Source organism: Thermobia domestica, chromosome 11, assembly GCF_964235325.1.
Source record: "Thermobia domestica chromosome 11, izTheDome1.hap1.1, whole genome shotgun sequence".
Lineage (NCBI taxonomy): Eukaryota > Metazoa > Arthropoda > Insecta > Zygentoma > Lepismatidae > Thermobia > Thermobia domestica.
Window position 1 is genome coordinate 55,109,576 of NC_137464.1, and position 20,622 is coordinate 55,130,197.

At 35.0% G+C, this 20,622-nt stretch overlaps 1 protein-coding gene and 1 long non-coding RNA gene across 2 annotated transcripts in view; one reads left to right on the plus strand and one right to left on the minus strand.

Moving 5' to 3' along the window:
- side-VII (sidestep VII transmembrane protein) overlaps positions 1-6,831 on the minus strand; it is a gene marked incomplete in the record, with an annotated part of 1,416,899 nt that extends 1,410,068 nt beyond the window's left edge. The window contains 1 exon segment of the mRNA XM_081730413.1: positions 5,791-6,831. Within this exon segment, the coding sequence (XP_081586539.1) occupies positions 5,791-5,893 (103 nt within the window).
- Positions 1-20,622, plus strand: part of LOC145664073 (uncharacterized) — a 249,632-nt gene that overhangs the window by 80,490 nt on the left and 148,520 nt on the right. The window lies entirely within an intron of this gene.

Sequence of the window (20,622 nt, forward strand, 5' to 3'; positions counted from 1 at the left end):
CCCGCTTTAAGAATTAGGGTCTATCTCATACAGTATAGGTGTTGAAAAAGGACATGCAAGTCCTATTAAGAATTCAGTTAATAAGTTATGTCTACTTAATACGAGGCTTGCTTGGTTAGTTTAGGTTAAACGTCTATTTCAGCGCTGATGCTATATAAGACAGAGCCTACGTATGAGCTAATGTACAAAACGAAATCGATAAGTATCAACTCGTAATCGAACCTAGGTATTCCTGAGCACACATACACACACACACACACATGGAGAGAAAACGGTAATCATACATTAGCCGCCAAACCAATTATATAATATTCTGTTCATTAAACATTCTGTCAATTATGATAATGGATATTCAATATTGAATTCGTAGTGAAATTAACTGCAGCTATCAAATCTTTCTTACACGCTATGGTTCAGCGTTGACAATACGCTGCGATAATTATAAATTAACACTGAGTTATCAGTTTCAACTCTCCTTTTACACAAATAGGTATGTTTTAATCACTAAAATGAAATGAAATTAAATCTTTGAGTTTTACGTCCCACGGTTATGCCGGTTAGGCTAAAGGAGACGGAGATGATGAATAATGACTGAAATGAAGAAAGTGGGAGGAAACGGGAGAACCCAGAGAAAACCCACGCACACGGTGTTTGTCCACTACAAAGTTCACTTGGCGGGGGCTGGGATCAAACCCAGGACCCCAAGCACCAGAGGTCAACGCTCTACCACTGACCCACCGCGGCCCCATTAATCTCTAAATTACGGTCTAAGTTTGGAAACCTATTACAATAAAAATAGGCTAATGTTGATACACTTACTTCATTTTCTTCTAGCATGTAATAAATAAGTTACAATTTCAAAGGTACGAATGTAGCTACAACAACAATTTATCGTACGGTAACTTAACTCTCTCGGAAGAAATTTCTTGTATTCGACATTGGTTAACCGCTTAATGAACTAATTCAACAAGTTTCCAAAGTTTCGAATCACGTAATTTGCTTCCGTAAACCGAATCTCATCAAAGTTTACTTAGTGAACACAGTCTATTGGTTTGCATAGTTAGAGGCTAATCTAAATTAGCCCTCGGTTTTCAGTCCATGAAGGGCTATGACCGGCCACAGGCTTTCTTTTCATTAATCTGTAGTTAACTTATTGGTTCTATCGGTACTATTGCCTGCAAGACAAGAATTGAGACTGTCTCATCTCATCCCGTCTCTATCGGTGGTTTATTTCTGGCTATCAAGATTGGAATTATCTGTCTCTTAATTGAAGTAGTTCCTAATTACTTCACTAGACTGGGTTCACACAATGTCTGTATCGTTAATGTGCATCAAAGTCGCCAGTATATTCACATGTTAATCAATTGAATACTGAGAGCATCCCATAACCCAAGACACGATGAATAAATTAACTGTACTGAATAATACATATGTGTTCCCTGCTACCAAATAATTACTGAGACCAACAAGCTGAATTGAAATACTTTTTTACATGCACATTTTCAGTTTTTATTCTAGTACAGCCCTGATTTATTTTTTCGGTGTACACTGATGATTAAAAAAAAACGATTGGCGGGGGCACTTGAATTAACGAATAACTCTAACGTGTATCACTCCAATTCAGGCAAAAGCGCTTCACAGATGTAAATTCGACAAACAACAAAATTATCACTTATTACAATCGAACATGGATTTTTTTTCTCTGATTAAGTTGCAGGCTAATGGTTCATTTCAGTGTCGAGGCCATTGCGACAGAACGTAGTGTTTAACATAGGCCCGATCCGACGAAACCCTGAACACATAAAGCACAGTGGGATTCTTTTTGGCTATTCAGTGACCTTCACGTCTAAGTAACACGTATTTCTTCTGTGAGTATGTTTCCGTGTTCAATTTCCAATGGTTTAAATATTTGCTTCGCATATAAATTAAGTATTGTTTTTTATCACGTATCTTCAAGCATTAAGGACTATCTCATATAGTCTCGATTCTGAAAAGAGACAATAAAGTCCTATTAATTATTCAGTTAATCAATATTAACCATTAATACGTGAGACTTCCTTGCTTACGCCCATTTCAGTGCTGAGGCTATGGAAGACGAAAACCTACACTTTAATGTACATACGAACCGAAATCTGTAAACTTCAACTCGCGATCGAACCTGTATCTTTCTCAGCACACACACACTGGGACAGAGAATAATAATCATACATTCACGTCAAAACCAGTTACGCGATGTTCAATGAAATGATATGAAATCTTAAAATTTTACGTCCCATGATTATACCAGCTAGCCTAAAGGAGACGGTGATGGTAAGAAATGAATGAAATAGAAGAAATAAAAAAGTGGGAGGAAACGAGAAAATCCCGAGAAAACTCACGCGTACGGTGTTAGTCCACCACAAAGTTCACTTGGCGCGAGCTGGAATCGAAATAAAGACCCCATGCACTTGAAATGAACGCTCTACCGCGGTTTCTCGTAATGTTCAAAACCCTATCCTATTTTTACATCTATTATCCGTTCAGAAAATTTTATTTATTTTTATTAGTTTGATTCTTGAAAACTATAATAATTTGCAACATTTTACATTAATATATAAATCATAGTTACGATTAATTTTATATAAAAAATAACCTTTGTATTAAAATCGGTTGATTGGTGGGGTAATTAAAGTTTAGTGTCCCATTCAGCACAGACTATATGTTACGTTAACCTACAACTAAACGTGGGATCCGAACCACAATAGCTTCGAATCGGTATCGAACTCGGGTGAACCATGTCAAAGACGCGTTCGCTAACCATACAGACACTAGGGAACTCGTATTAAAATAGAAAAGAAAAAAGTATAAATAAAAAAGATAAACTATTCTGAGTACACGCAGTTTGCTATAAAGTATTATAAATTAATAGACCTGCATGTTACGTGAGAGGGAAGCGAACTCGTACATCTTAAGAACAGCATTACCTCGCAATGGATGTAGTTGAAATGTAGTGTTAGTCGAGCGTGACTAGATCGTCTGTTAACTTGGCCTCATCCAAGGGAAGAAACCGTATTATCACTAGCGCACATATCTGTGTAGAGGAGGAAGAAACATTCTAATACGAAACAGTGAAAATGAGACTTTTAAATAATAATAATAATAATAATAATAATAATAATAATAATAATAATAATAATAATAATAATAATAATAATAATAATATCGTGTTGATTAATGTTGCACTCTTCTAACCCTAGAAAATGGACAGAGGTTGTTTTTCTAAAAATATATACAAGAGAGATTTGGATAACTTAGGATCATTTTGTTAGGATCGTACAGCTTTATAGGATTGCAATATTAGTATGCAATGTTAGTTCTTCCACATGATAATGCTTGAACGAAAGCCAAATTTTAAGTTTTTTTTTTTTACTTATTTATTTTAATAGATAGCTAGAGCAATAATCTCGGCCAAATTCATTAATGGAATCAATCAGTTAACATCTTAACGGGTATTGATGGCTATCTACATATATGTCGTTTAAAATCAATACCGTTTCCTAGCTTCTATGCAACCTGTACAGTAACAGAATAATGTTGGTTGCCTATAATACAAGGATAAATAGATTTTCTTATTGCAATTATCTCTATCGAGTTCTTTAATGGAGTCAATCCGTTAACACCTTCGCGGACAACAATGGCCATGCTTACCCCATTTGAAATCCATACCATTACCTAGCTCCTATGCAACCTGCACAATAGCAAAGAAACATTGGTTGCCTATATAATAAAAGGATAAGTAGCTTTCCGTATTGCAATTATCTCTGCAGGGTTTACTAATGGAGTCAATCACTTAACATTTTATGGGTACTGATGATTTTGATAGTGAGTATCCACAGTAACATCCCACACATGGAATACTTATTACTTCAAATACCAATAAAAATACTTCATTCATAAATGTTAGCTTCACAAGTTTCTCTTTACTGTCTTTACCAGAGTTCATTTTGTAGACCCGCGAAGCGTAGTCGCTATCTCTTGCCTTTATGGGTTCGGGTCATGGGTTCGATTCCCGGTTGGAACACTCGATCGAAAAAATATTAACGCTTTTACAGGTAGCTATCCTGCGTGGGGTTTTCCTCATTTACACCACGCAAATGCCGGAACGGTACTTAACACATACAGGTCCCTGGCCGCTTTCTTCCTTCCCTTTCCTCGGACAGAGTGATCCGCAAGAGACTTTATCCCTTATACGTGAAGGACTAACATGGCCATAGGTCCTAGAAGTTCAAGAACCTGACCAATAGAGAGGCTTGGTTCTATAGCTCAGTTTCATTTGTAATTTACTGAGTTAATTCCGAATTTAACGTAGTCTCTCTCACGGAGATTATTATGTGAATACATTCGGACATAAAATTTGGGCATCTTTTGTTAATATTGAACAAATAATGTTAATCATCTTGTTTTTTTCGGATTTCGGATTCGATTCTAGTCATGGGCTTAGTCTCCGTAAGTGTTCCACAATATAAACATGACAACAAAACTAAATTTAAAGAAAAACGTAGTGCAACTTCTAGGAAATTTAAAATTGGATCAGAAAACCTCGTAGCATCTATCAGGGGCGGATCTAGAAGGTAAAAACTAGAGGGGCAGCAAGACCCCAGACTATGATAGGTATATCATGAGTTTACAATAAACTTTCAAAAATATATAAATAATACCTTAAATTATTTTTATCATTCAAAAAACCGAGGGGACCTAGGCCTTCTAGCCCCGAGCTACATCCGCACTGAAATCTTTGCATGAATTGTTTATCATTGTAAACAACTAAGTGCAATTCAAAAGGAAACTTCTCAGGTTCTGGGTTAAACTCTTCTCTAAACGCCTTGAAATCTAATGTGAGATCAGTAGATTTTGGTTTGATTTAGTTTAACATCCCACGGTTATGCCTGCTAGGCTAAAGGAGACGTGGAACTATGGATTACAATTGAATCCGAACTACTTTGGTCATTCAACTCTTCCCCTACCGGGACTCAAACTAAGGACCACGCGAACCGAAGTCAAGAGTGTTAGCCACTTGATCAAGTGGAGATTCTATGAGATTAGTAGAATTAGATGGCTCAAACAGCCTCTTCCAAATCCGAGGATAACATTTGACTACTTTGAGAAGAAACATAGTGTTACAATGATGCATTTTGTAGTCTTTAGTTTTAATATAGGAAAGAAATATTGAACATAACACACAAGAACCGTACAGACATAGTTAGTTTAGTATTTGTGTTGCGCAACTATTCTTCTTTCAGAAGAGTAATTACGTCTCTGCCTACGGGATTATGTGCTGTAGCTGCAATTCAAATTCGGGATATTGTAAATTCAAATATCTTCTTGGTTCACTAAGACACGATATTAAAATATTACTAGATGTTAATATTTGAATCGTAACTATATAATTGTTTCTTTTTATTATTATTATTATTTGATTTGAGCTTTGCGTCCTCTTTGGCAACGGGGCTATTCGATACGTGGACCTATAGCTTAACGTTGGATCCGAACTACCTGGAGCGGAACCTCCCGCCTGGAATCGAACCGGGGCTTCCGCACCAAAATTATATGCTTGGTATCACTTTTTAAAAACAATCAAGTTTGGATTTAAGATGAATTCATCGGACTAGATGTCGCAAGTTGCAATTAAATTAAACGTGTCAAAATATTAAAACTGAAATTTACTGTAGGTTTCAAAATACGTTCTAAAAAAATTAAATTACATGAATAGTAGTAAAAGTTGAGAGCTGCTTTTTTTTTATGTCTACTTACTTTTTACACCACAGTTCACCTGATGCATCAGGATAACGACGTGTAGTAAAATCACATGGAGATATGTTCTAAAGAAAATCCTGACATTTGCACTAGTCCACATATCGAGGAAAAAATTTTCACCGAACGATGAATCTTCAACAGATTTTTTTTTTCAAAAGCAGATTAACAACAATATCAATAATAACAACAAAGAAACAATATAAATGATGATTATGCTAGTAGTAGTAGTAGTAGTAGTAATAACAACACATATTACACACTCATCACTCTTTTTCAGCCTTTTCTTTTAACACATGTGAAGCATTTTTTTTGTCCACAATAAAAAAAAATCTTCTGTGTACACAACACGTTAAGAAAAAAAATCACTGTATTGTTTCGTCTTCCTGAGATACATGCAATAAATAATATATTCCAAAAAAAGGAAACAAAAAATAAATAAAATAATTATAATTAAAAAATCAAACTTTTATTATTTAAAATTGAAATAAATAAACAAAAATATTGTTTAAAATACTGTTGAAGAATACTGCGTTTAAATTATTATTATTATTACTATTAATAATTATAAAATACAATTAACAAAACAGATATAAAATAAATAATTCATAAAATTGTAAGAATAACATAATAATGTATTTATGTCCTTTTTAGGTATTGTTTCGTTACTTCCGTTTGCTGAAAGTAATCCTTTCGTTAACTTATACCACTTGTCAAACTTTTTTTCGCTTCACTTTTAAAATCACGCGAAATTAAAATATACACTTTTTTTAACGTTTGAATTTTTGTCGTATTTCAATTTTTCACACTTGAATTTTTTTTAGTTGTAGTCTTGGTGTATAATAAATGCGTCACTCATATTATTTTTTTTATTATTGTGGCGGGAAGACCCCGAGCGTAATGGTAGTAATAGTAGTAGTGCCAGGTAGGTAAAATAGTAGACTTCTCAAGCGGTCGTTTACCATGTCTACGAGATTACGGGTTAGCTACTACCGCTTCGAGCTCCGTACGCGTCCCAGGACTCGGTCAGACTGTGAAACGCAGAAACACTAGCGACTCCAAGCGGCCGGAGCAGTAGCAGCACCAGCACCACACACAAACATTTTCTGATTTTCCTCCGCTGCGGCAGCACAATCGCTTTATGGACCAGTGGATTCACGCAATACGCGAACACCAACACATGCACGCAACGTAACGCATACACCTACTCATCACAGATACGCACACACACACACATATATACACAGACACTTTGACATACTGAAGCGCGTGTAAGTATACCGAAAAAAAAAAAGAAACCCTCAGAAATTCACGTAAAACCACGCGTGAGAACGCCTTCTATCTCAAGAAAAAGTTCTGTCAATATAAAGAGAGCTGAAATATGAGGATTCTTACCTTGGATTCAATTTTAAAAACATCTCAGAGACAAGCAAGGCTCCACAACATTTTCAAAAATGTCTACTCTTCATTTATTTTGTTTTATTTGAGTTCTAACATAGCTGTGTATTTTGACTCTGTGGAATAGCGCTTACCTGTGTTGGATAGGTTGCAGGTTTGATGCCTGTCACCGTTGAAACTAGAATAATATACCGAAAGAATAAAAAAAGTTTGAACATGATGCTTTTATAAAAATGTGCTAGAAAAGAGATTATGGCTTTTGTTGAGGTAGGCCAATGTTATTGCCTTATTAACAAAAGTTAGAAAAATGCACTGAAGACAAGAAATTCTTATTTATTTACTTTTAGGAAGTGGGGTAAAATGAAATATGGTTAAGTCAAACAAAGATTAGACTCTTTCTAAGGGTGAGGGCTAAAGTTTATATATTGTTATATATTTTATATATATATATATATTAATATAAATAGATATAAAAACGAAATGAAATCTTTCCGTTTAACACCCTATGAATATGCCCTTTAGGATGATTGAAGCAAGTCAATGATGCTGGAAGAATCTGTAAAATGAGGAAACAGGAGTACCCGAAAAAAACCCACGGACAAGATGTTGTCTATCACAAACTTGCTTAGCCGGGAATCGAACCAGAGTCCACATGTGCCAGAGGTAAACGCTCTAGCACTGAGCCACGGCGTAAACTAGAGATATACTGTAGATATAGATATAGATATAGATATACATATAGATACAGATATAGATATAGAAATAGATATAGATATAGATACAGATACAGATATAGATATAGATATAGATATAGATATAGATATAGATATAGACATAGATATAGACATAGACATAGACATATAAATATAGATATAGACATTGACATAGATATAGATATAGATATAGATATAGATATAGATATAGATATAGATATAGATATAGATATAGATATAGATATAGATATAGATATTAGGGAAGTACTTCACCCGCGTCCAGAGTTTCTGGTACTGGCTCTATTTCTTGAATTTATTATTTCCTCTGCATCTTGCCTAAACATGTGTTAATAAGCCAATATTTCTGAATTACACTACTAAGAAATTGTTTTCTGCTGTTTAATGGATTGTATAAAAGCATTGTTTTTAAACGGTTTTATTTACCTGTTATTATTATTATTATTATTATTATTATTATTATTATTATTATTATTATTATTATTTACTTTTTGTTTCTGTACAATGTGTTTAACAGCATTGTGGAAGGCAATAAGACAATAATCTTTTGTCTTATTACAAAGGGAGGCATGGCGGTTCAGTGGTTGAGCGCTTACCTTTAGTGTGTGGGCACTAGTGTTGTAAATAAAAAAAAACTTTCGTATTTTTTCAGAAATGTACGTTTTTTTAGAAAAAAACATTGAGTCTCGTTTTTTTCTAAATTTCGTTTTTTTTTTTTTCAAATAGTCATTTGTAATGCATCTTACGTCTATTTAAGTATGAAATATTTTTATGTAGGTGTAATCACTGTAAAATGGAACATAAATTAAACGCTAGATACTGATACGCTACAAATATTTTACAATTTACATGAATACCATACCTATTAACAATTCGGGTTTCAGCAGTTTTCATCAATATCAACTAAGAAATAAAAGTAGAAATGAAATTTTGTTTTTCGTGAAAGTAGGCCTTTAATAAGTACGAAAATAATGTCACGAACAGTATAAAATTCAAATAACTTGTCTAAAGGTAAAAACTAATACTCATTTGCCTAATAGCATTTTTCTAAATGTCATATATAAATAATTTGTCGACTAGATATATAGGTCTATGATATGCAGAGCCGGCTCTACCATATATGCAACACGTACATTTGCGTGGAGCGGCAAGTTTGGATGGTCCGGCAAAATCTGTCATAAGTATATTATTTAAATTAAATATTTCTTGTTGAAAACAGACTTAATGATGATGGTAGTTACATTTACTAAGCTGACCTTCTATTTGAATACTACATTCATAAATTATGTTTAGGTTGCATTAGTTTAAGGCCACATGGACAATGCTAAAGCAAATGGTCGAATAAATCCGAGCACAAATTGCTTGATTGTTGCCAAATGCAGGAATTCAATTCTCGAATAGTAGTGAATATCTGTTCCATTTAGTAAGTTATCACAGTTTTCACAGTTATCACAGTTTAGTAAGTTATCACAGACAACTAGTCTTGATTTTGTCAGAAACAAGTTCCTTATCATTGAAGATAGAAACAAGTTTTTTTAAAAAAAAAATGTTAACAGATATAGAAGAGAAATCAAGAAATAAAGATAAAGGAGCTAGTTGCACTGGAATTGCAAACTGATACATTGAGATTGAAGCTCAATAGTGAATTCTATAAAAAGGATTACCATCTTTCCTCTCTAGGTGTGTTTGCTTTATCTTTCACTAACATAATAGATTAATATTAACACACACGCACACAACGGGATTGCATTTTTAGTAAGTATTTAAGCCTTTCTGAGTGCAATTGCATTTACCCTCACCTTTGTTGTTCATACTGGAGTAGCATACTTAAAATCATGACTTTTAAGATTTGTTCTTTCTGGAGAAATGGGGAGGCGGCAAATTACGCCATTGCATGGGGCGACAAATTGACTAGGACCGCCCTGATGATATGTATATAAAAGACATGAATGTAGGATGACACAATTTGAAGTAATGCAGGCTGTTTCAAAATTAATATTAGGGTTTTGAAACTTTGCAATATCTATTACAATTAACTTATAATTATAAATATTGTCAAATAAAAGAGTAACTCAAACAGTTTTGTACGCACGCATGCACATACGTGCGTTGCGCATGCATTGTTTCCTCTGTCTGCCGTTAGAAAGAGCTAGTAGCAAAGATGGAGACTAGAGAGCAGAAGGCTGTTTGTGTTTTAATAAAAACTGAATCTGTACAGAGCAACCGTCTCTGTGAAGAATATTAAGGAGACGCTTGCAACTCCGTCTTTGTCGTTTGCAGTTGCTACAGGTCTAAAGCCTACGGACTACGGTTTACTGCCAATTTCGCAAGTGAAATATTGCTCCATAACAATGAAAATTTTCTGGATCGTGTCGTCTTCAGTGATAAATCGACATTTCACCTAAGAGCTAATGTGAACACTCATAATGTTTGTATCTGGCCGTCAGCAAATCCTCAGGAGATGGTACAGTTGAAACGAGACTCCCCTAAATTGAATGTGTTTTGTGCCATATGGCGGAAAGTTTATGGGCCTTTCTCGCCTATCGACTAGATGTGTGCCGAGTGACGACTGAATCTCACATTGAACACTTGTAGCAAAGACTGTTGAGGTGCTTTTTTACTTGATGCATTGCTTATAATTGTACGTAATAGGTAATAAGTACTAACTAACTAACTCTATGGCCTATGGAACCCGGAGGTTCAGAGCCGCGTTCTCAAAAGCTCTCCACTGACTTCTATCCTTAGCTAATTGGATCCAGTTTCTACTTTGTATTCCTATCTCTGCGAGATCCATCTTAATATTATCCTCCCATCTGCGCCTAGGTCTTCCTAATGGTCGTTTTCCTATGGGTCTACCAGTCAAGACTTTGAAAGCGTTTCTACTTTCTTCCATTCTAGCTACATGACCTGCCCACCTAAGCCTCCTAGACTTGACGACCCTAACAATGTTGGGTAAACCGTATAAACTATGTAGTTCCTCGTTATGAAGCTTCCGCCATTCCCCATTCTCTACGAAGACTTAAAACCCCAAAATTCATTTTGAAACGCCCTGCATTTCTCATCAACAGTGTTGGAACTGAGATGTAAAAAGGAGAGAAAATTTTCCTTATAAAGTTATTGTTTACAACAACGATATTATTATTAGTCAAGACTATAACTACAACAACAACACGAGTTAGTAGTCAGAAAAATGTAATCAAATGTATACTCGGTGGCCCAGGTGGCACACACGGGTGTGTCATTTGTTTAATCCACTCCTGTGTGGACACTAATTAAGATATCGGGATATTATTCTTCCAAATTTTGGTTGGACTATAGTTTATCATATTAATTTTTTCTTCTGGTGTCGAATTTCCTTCTCAAATTTCACCCCAGTCAAAAATTCGAGAATTTTCTGATTTCGAATTTCCTTTACTACTTTTTTCCCTGTAGCTTCCTTCGTTGTAGAAAGACCTCCTTAAGACTTGCCAGGTAGATACCTCGGGTGGATACCTAACTGTTGACATCAATTGGACGGGCCTGCGCGCAGTGCTGCCAATTAGGGAAATTAACATTTTCCTAAATTTGGGCAAAAAATTAGAAATTTTTGTTTATAAATCCGTACCTACACGTCCGAGTGCAAGTCAACTTACGCCAATTGAACATTTGTCCTTACTTAACAAACGTAAGTTCAGATCGTTACAATGGGGTAATTAGGGAACGCACGAAAAATTCGTATTTAGGTTCTAACCTTGATTTTTCTAGTTTTTCCCTTCTTTTCTGTTTACCGTAATATATTTTTGATAATTAGAAGTTTTGTTCCTTAAATATCGTCATAGTACTTGTAGGATATATTAGTGGTGTATCAATGTTTAATTTAAGACAGTTTACGTCTGTCTGGTAGCAGTGTTACTAGCTACAGAAAATTTTAATTCCAGATTTTAGGGGGAAATTTTGGAAAAAATATCTGTTTTGTCTCTATTATTTCCCTCTTGTTGGCTATATCGGACCAAACGTACCAGTATCTGGAAGTCGCGTCTTTTCTCTACACAACGCACTATAGAAAGTTTCAATAGGATAATTAGGGGAAGTACAGTTGAGGTTTACAGTAGACCTTGCTCTCTAATTGGGAAGATAACTGTGATTATTTTAAAGGTAGAATGAGATTTTTTTTATTGACATGCTTACTTTATTAGATATCGTCACAATACTTGTAGGATATATTAGAGGGATACCAAAGCTTATTTTAAGATAGTTTGTGTGTATCTGATAGTAGTGTTGCCAGCTACAGAAAATTTTAATTCCAGATTTTAGGGGCAAATTTTGAAAAAAAAATCCCTTTTTTATTTCTATTATTTCCTTCTTGTTGGCTACATTCGAACAAACGTAACAGTGTCTAACAGCCTCATCCTTAGCCTACACAGCGCACCATAAAAAGTTTCACTAGAATAATTTGGAAAAGTACAGTTGAGGTTTATAATAAACCATGTTCTGTAAATGGTAAGAAAATGGTGAATTTCTGAGGTAGAATGAGATTTTTTTAAATTTCATGCTTACTTTGTTATAAATCGCCATGATAGTTGTAGGATATATTCTTGGTGTACTAAGGTTTATTTTCAGATAGTTTTCGTCTGTCTGATGGCAGTGTTTCCAGCGAAAACAATTAATTCTCGCTTTTAGGTGAAAAATTCGGAAAATTTCCCTTTTCCCCTCTATTATTAACCTCTTACTGGCTACATTGAAACAAACGTACCACTACCTGAAAGCTTCCTTTTTGCCCTACAGAACGCACCATAAACAGTTTCAATAGGATAATTAGAGAAGCTGTAGGCCCGGCATATTTAATTTTTGCTTGTAAGGCGTAAAAAGTGTCAAAATTTCATGTGTATGACATAATTTTTTCTTTCCCTCTTTGGATGGAAGCAAGCGACTTCAGGATTTCACACCAAAGATTCTTTTAGGTGATTTGAACCCATATAGCAGGAGTGGTACTAGATACAAAAAATTTTGAAATTCGGTTAGGGAATTTTTTGTAAATTTTCACCCCTACATTTCCCTCAATAATTTCCCACCCATTGGCAACACTGCAATGCAACTTACACCAAAAAATAGTCACATCCATTTTCTAAAAAACAAGGCCTTAACCATATCAATGGAATGAATGGTTTTTGAGCAATAAGTCACTAACTGGAAATGTAGGAAAACGCCAAAAATGACCTGGGGCCGAAAGGAATAATCACACAATTTTGCTAGTATATAGGTAGAAAGAAACAAAAGATTTGTAAGTTACGAGGGCTTCGACTCAAGTTCTGTTGATTATTTCAATAATCTGTAACGTAAATCAATAAATAATAGTTGACAGAAAAAAAACAGACATTTGAAAAAAAAACATGAAAAAGAACGATGTTTTTTATTGAAAAAAAACTTCACAGAAAAAAAAAACCGTTCTTTTACAACACTAGTGGGCACCCTAGTTTAATCCCCGGCCAAGTAAGTTTGTGGTGGACACCATGGTGTCCGTGGGTTTTCTCAGAGCATTTCCGTTTCCTCCTACATTCTCATTCCAACCATTATTCCATCATCATTCATAAGCCTTAATCATCTCACTGAGATATTAAATTAAAAGATTTCGATTAACTTTTCTCTTTTTACAAAAAGAAAATTGCTCAAACTTGTTAATACGAAGTCAACAGAAAGCGTAGTTATTTTTAATCAACCAAACTTGCGAGTAGTTGGGTTGCATAATCAGCATTCGATCTATTATTATTTTCGAAACATAATTATTGGGTTGATGCGTAAGTTCGTGCGGTTCTTATATTTTATATTTACTCTGCTATTCTGTTAATTCAATTACAAATACAACATAGACATAACATTAACATATTCTACGAGTGTAACAATACATTGCATACATTTTACTGTCAATCACATTAACTCACAATCACTCAGTGATGTATTCACCTCCACTATCTATGACCAACGTTCAGGTAGCAGTTCAATGCCTTGCCTGTAGAACTGTTTTGGTTTTGACTGGAAGAAATCCATTGGTCAAGATAAGCTTTTTAGTGCTGTTCTTCCAGCAACTGCTTCATTCCCGTACACTGCACAAATTGTTCTCGGAGCTTCTGATGCACTGGATTCTTAGTTAAACTCGACGAGTAAAATGTGACGGAAATGATCACTTTTCTCAACTTGACATTCCATGTTAGTTTGTCTAAAATATATACAATAATACATTTACAATCAAGAAAAACCTGTGTTTCACAACACACAAACTCCGAACTACGGTAAAACAACGGAATAACGATAAATAGTGGCTTCACGCCGCATTGTTGCAAACCGAAAAGAAACCCGCACGAACTTATGCATCGGCCTTATATTTGAATTACTAATACACTAAAACGATATACTACAGTGAAAATTATATATAAAAAATATTGCATTGATATTGAGTTTATGTGCCTGTAAAAAAATTTGAGAGCTCCAGTTGTATACAGAAGTATGTGAAATTTGAATTGTTAAGATTAGACTTTAACAAATAGGAAAGTATTATAAGAAAAACATTATAATATCGAGTATATGTTCCTTGATCATGGGGGACCGAAAAAGTCTCTTTTATTGATTTTTACAATAAAACTTAATTTAAAATTGTCTTGTAAATATTTCACTATGTTTAAATCTCTAATACATGATAATTCGAAATACCTGCACATGCCATAATATTTTCATATGCACACTAAGCGCTTCAAGGGCTATAACCAAACCAAGCAGTGGCGTATTTAGGGGCGGCTTCCGGGCTTAATCCCCCCGAAATCTTACTTACTATAATCAAGTATATGAAATATCTTGCAGAATTTTCAGGCAAAGCACCTCCCCCCTAAAGTTAGCAAAGCCCCTCCCGAAACAAAATCGTAAATACGCCACTGAAACCAAGTTTAATCCAGATTGGATGAATTCGTACGATTGGTGTCCTTGTCATTAATGTTTCAAAGAAAAATTCAAATGAAGAACGTATAAACAAACAATGCGGTAGATAATTTCTACAAATAGAACTGATTCACAGTAATTTGCTTATGTCAGTCAAAACGAATAATTAAATTTAATATCATCACTCTCTTGTAAGGATTGCTGGTAGGTCCCTGAATGCAATCCTCTAGAGCACAAAGTGATGAAAGTATGCGCTCGTGCAACAGGATGACCCAACGAAATCTCTGACATTTTAAAGGCTAGTAAAACTAAAAGGTATTGCAGATAGAAACTTGTTTCTTCAAAAGTGTAAAATGGTACTGAAAATAGTTGCTAATTACTTTATTTTCATTCGAATTACTGTGTTCTGTTGGTTTTGAAATGGCACAACTAATATAGTACATTTAGTATCAATAATACCCAAAAAAAACGTCTCACTTTTCGATTGACTTTAGCGCAGTCAGTGGAGGGAAGAGAGAAGTGGGGAGTTAGTAGCCGTACACCACTCTCCTCCCACTTTCAGTCCTCTTTATGGTTTGGTAAGAAGCTCATTGGACATAGTCAGCCGAAATATTTTTCGTAAGCAGCTGTTCTATGATTATAGCCCAAAGTATGTATTTTTTGCTTGAAGTCCGCTATTCGATTTAATGAAAACCTTATTATCAGAAGACAATCTTGAGTGGGTCGAGAATTTCCAACCAATGGGTTCAGCATTAAAAAAATAATCATCAGGCCGATCTAAAAGTGCTCGTATGCCTCAGAGTATTGAAAATAACAAGACAGTCTGTTTTACAATCTCCAAAACGTTTTGCAAGGAACCATGCTGTAGCTGTAGGGCTGCCTAGGGAGAAAGTAAGAAGAATTTTATAAGAAAACCTTCACTTTCACCCAAAATGTTTGCAACGCCAGTTTATATTTTTGAATAAACAAATTTCTACCTGCAATACTGTTTTCTATTATTAGTTTTTATAATGTGGGATATTTTATTGGGTCATCCTATATATAAAATATACCACAAGCGCATAACATCTGATGTAGCGTTGCCATATTTTGAGTTTTGACAAATATGGGTGAGAAATTAGGTTCATTTTGTTGTAAGAAATAAGCATCAAGCAGCATAAAGGATGTTTCTCACAACACAACTAATCTATTTATTTGGATTAAAATTGCTAACGCCGGATAGATATTCAATAACAAAAAATGAAATGAATTGAAATCTTTCAGTTTAACGTTTCAAGAGTATGCCCTTTAGGCTAAATGAGCGCGGACGATTAAGGGGGTTCGTGCTCGTTTGGCCTATTCCCGTTTCGCCTAAACTTACTCGACGAGGGATATTTATTGTCTGAGGGATTTCTTTTACAAAGTTTTATGAATAAATTTCTCAACGTCAGCAACAGCTCTGACATGTTTGACTGTGATTCTAGCCAAGTGCGTGAGCTAATAATGGTTCCAAAAGTCGCAATTTAAAAAATGTTCTTTTTTAAAAATGTCTGTCCTTGAAAACGTTAAATTTACTTTTCAGATTATTTTTAACTACTTAAATGTAGTCATTGTAAAAGCATTCATTAAAATCCACATATCAAAGTAAACAAAAGCAGATTTAGTAGGTAAAGTGGTTCTACACTTGTAGCAAAGAACGACGATTCTTAGGATTCGCATAGAACTTACAAATATAATTCACATGAGACTTGTATGTATTACAATATAACCTTTATAATATGTTAGGTACTGTACTTTTTTCTTCATTTCATCTATCAAACGTCTTCGTTTCTCCTGGTTCATGTGTATGAATGGGCGCCCGAAGGGGATAGCAGGGTGGGGCCCGGCCCCTCACTGGCTCACGAAAATGTGTAAGTAATATTGCAAACCACGTATATTAAATTCCAGAAATACTAGGGTAATATACCAACTATGGAGATGCCCCCTAGAAAATTTTCTTCGGGCTCCCCTGTGAGTATGTACACCCAATTTTGACACTATCTCTTCACAAACAACCACAATTGCCGCTTTTCAATCTTTCCTGCATTTCCAATATGATTTTTCTTTGTCACGTCTATTACTGCGGCATAGAAAACCTTCACAACAAAGTAACTTTCCACCTCGTTTTGAACTTACGAATATATACATTTTTCCACTCAACGCTCCTTCAAACTGCACTTTTGAATTAAGTAAACACAACTCCATTCCATGTTTCTATATTTCCCGCTCCCAATACGGTTCTCAAAATTTCTACATTTTTGATTAGCTAAGCGATAAGTACGTTATACGACCTGTTAATCAAGAAAGGAGACGATTTCTTAGTTCCACTCAAGGGTGTAAATGGCATCGGGATTCTTTGGGCTCGTTGTTAATGGTAAACGAATTCTGATACGTGATTGGTGGAATTGGCTGTTAGTTAGTCAATCACAAGTAAGGTATGCACCTTTAGCTGTCCTTTTATTTTAGATGATTTCCTTTGTTACTTCATAGTGTCTCAAGAAGCCAATCCGTTAGTTGGTGAAACTGTTATATAACTATGTTTTTTGAATAAATAATTGCTTTGGTCAGTAAGGTAAATAAGTGGTTGTAATTTTAGAAATCTCTAGGAAATAGAAGCTAATTGCCTTCCAAATCTGAATTTCTTTAAACTTATTTTGCCTAAATTGTTACTTTCTGCACCAAATTTCTCATAAGAAGGAATTAGTTTTATAGGGTGGATGGGTCGGGATAATCCTTAAGTCAAGGCATACCGTTTAAAGTGAATATTGTGATAATAGACAATGACAGGATTTGAACGTTTCTTAATCACATTTAAAAATATTATCATCATCATATCATCATAGGTATTCTTCCCTTATTGGTAGGTCACTTGCCGCAGCTTCCATGCTCCACTGCCCTCCACTAACCTCCTTGTTTTCACGTATGATCTCTCTGTTTTTATATCTTCCATTAATTATAGTCTCCTTCGCGCCCTCCCTCTCTTTCCTGCCACCATAACCTCTAGCACGTCCCTCATGATACAATCTCTTCTTAGGCAATGTCCCAACCAGTTTCTCTTCGTCTTCTCAATGATATCCAGAAGTGTTATTTTCTTCCCCACCATTTCTAACACCCTCTCATTCGTTTTCCGCTCGATCCAACTAATTCTTTCCATTCTTCTCCACACCCACATTTCGAAGGCTTTCAGTTTTTTCATCACTTTTACGTAATGTCCATGTTTCCGCCCCATACTGAACAACACTAAACACGAAGCATTTTGTGAGTCTTTTACTCAACTCTTTATTCAGGGTCCCACAAAATAATGATTTCTTTCTCCTAAAGGCTTCTTTCGCCATTCCTATCCTTGCTTTTATTTCACGTTCGCACTTCATGTCATTACTACCCAAATATCGAAACTATTAAATTGTTCTATTTTCTTCCCTCACTTTAATGTCATTTATTAATTAGTATGAGAATTTTAGACAATAAAAGGATTACTATGCAGTGTTAAATCTGGAATGTTCTTTTCTGTAAAATTTGAGTTGATTGCTTTAATTTATTATTCACTAGGCTGATTAATTTCCATAGATTTAATTTGATTGAAAATGGCATGACTACATTTACTTGGTGTATTAATTAATATTTTCATTATCTTTATATTTTGTGTCCACCTCAAACACTCGAAAATTCCCTAAAATACTAAAATATCCCTTCTCAAGTGAGCGTAGGCGAAACAGGAATACCCGTTCTACTTAGAGATGAAACGAGATTGAGATAATGATATAGATTACTGCAGGATCTGTAAGCGAAACGGGAATAGGCCAAACGAGAAGACACCATTAAGGGAAGTGAATGCTAATGGAAAAATTGGTGGAATGAGAGTGTGGGAGGAGACTGGAGTACCCTGAGAACTCCCTGAAGACGATGTTGTTCATCACAAACTTACTTGGCCTGGAATCGATCCACGGCCCTTACGCATCGTAGGTAAGCACTTCTCACTGAGTTATTGTGCACACTCTAATAAATTTAAAAATAATGTAAAACAATGAATAACATTCTTCTATGAATTAAAGATAACCATTGACCTCTGGATGAATTCCTTCCTTCGAAGCTAATTCTTCCATCCGTCATTCTAATAATATCCTTGGATAGAAATTGACTTTGTTTGTAAAGATTTGTACAAGACGAGATCTCGTCCCAAAAGGGAAACGATATGCTTTCTAAAATTGGAGACGAGACAAAGACAGTTTTATGAAACATATCGTTTCGTCTCCGATGTCTCTAAAAAAAAGTATATAATTTAATTTTTAAAATTATTTCAAAACAAAAAAAGGTATATGTCTTAGAACTAGAGGCTGCGGTGGCTAAGTGGTAATAACAGCGTATTCTGGCTCATTGCATTACGCTTCTTTATGTGCTAACCACACATCGACCATATCATGTAGCTGTGTATTTGTCTTATTTACGGTATCATTTGCAGAAAATTAATGTGAAGTATAAACAACAACACTTTGCAAATTATTTTCTTGTCTTAGCTCCATAACAATTGTGTAAACTTTTCTTGTTTGTTAACAGTTTCCCCGCTTTTTTAATCAGTTGGTTCTTGTATTGTTTTCATAACTGTCCAATGTACATGCGATTGAACTGTTAATAAAGACTTCACCTCTGATGTATGGGGTCCCTGGTTCGATCTTAGCTTGCGCCAAGTGGGCTATGTTGGGAACAAACCGTGTGGGTGGGTTTTCTCGGGGTTCTCCCGTTTCCTCCCACTCTTTTCATTTCATCATTTCATTCATTTCTCATAATCACCGTCTTCTCTAGTTTACAGCATAACCGTGGGACGAATAACTCAAAGATTTCATTTCATTTTCTTCTGTCTTAGAACTAATTTTAGCATTTATTACTTTGAAAAGAATACAGACAGATACCAGAGACAATTAAGTCCGATGGAGACAATTTTCTTGACTAACATCAGTGTTCCAGGTAAATTGTCATTCTTTCCTACGCGATGCAAATATACATTACTTATAGGATGACTCGGGTAGATTTTTCGACAATTGTTGAAAAATGTACCGACTGTCTGGAAAGTCAAGGTGCACTCTGGAAAGAATCGCTCGTTCTTTAAAGTTCTGCGACAGGCAAAACTGAAAAAAAGAATTTGAAGAAGAAGTTGGATAAAGTGCTTAGCTCAAATCAAAGATCAAGTCAAACAGCATATGTGAGATCAGTAAATATTTGCCAGACGATTCTAATATTTGTACAAACTTTCTGAATCATTGTACAGACATTCTCTAAGCAGTTAGTTAATGTTCAGTTGTCATTTTCGGCCTATAAACTTACTTTACCAGAAACTAGACGAAGTTTGACACCTGAAAAGCTTGAAGAAATATAATCTAGTAGAGTAATGCGGTTATTCATTCTGTAAAGTATATTTAAAATTAATAAGATGCTTCTAATTTTTTTTTTTTTTTTTTTTTTTTTTTTTAAGCATGTAAATCCGAGATTTATACATAAGAAATTTTCTGCTGATCTTCCATCTCAAAAGAATAACAAGCAAGTAAAGGTAGAACTTTATTTGCTGGTTGTGGAGTCTTACTAAGACTGGGTCCAGGATGCGATGTGTCAAGATCAGTGGCGTAAGCAGTATTTGGACCGTAACGAATATGGGCTTTTTGTATGGGACAATTGGTAATGTCTACTTTTACCTGACCTTTGTAGTGGTGTTACGTTAGCGGCCCGGGGGTATAGCTACTTTTAGGAACCTCTGTCCTTCGCGCAGCTAGCTCGACATTGGGTTCTC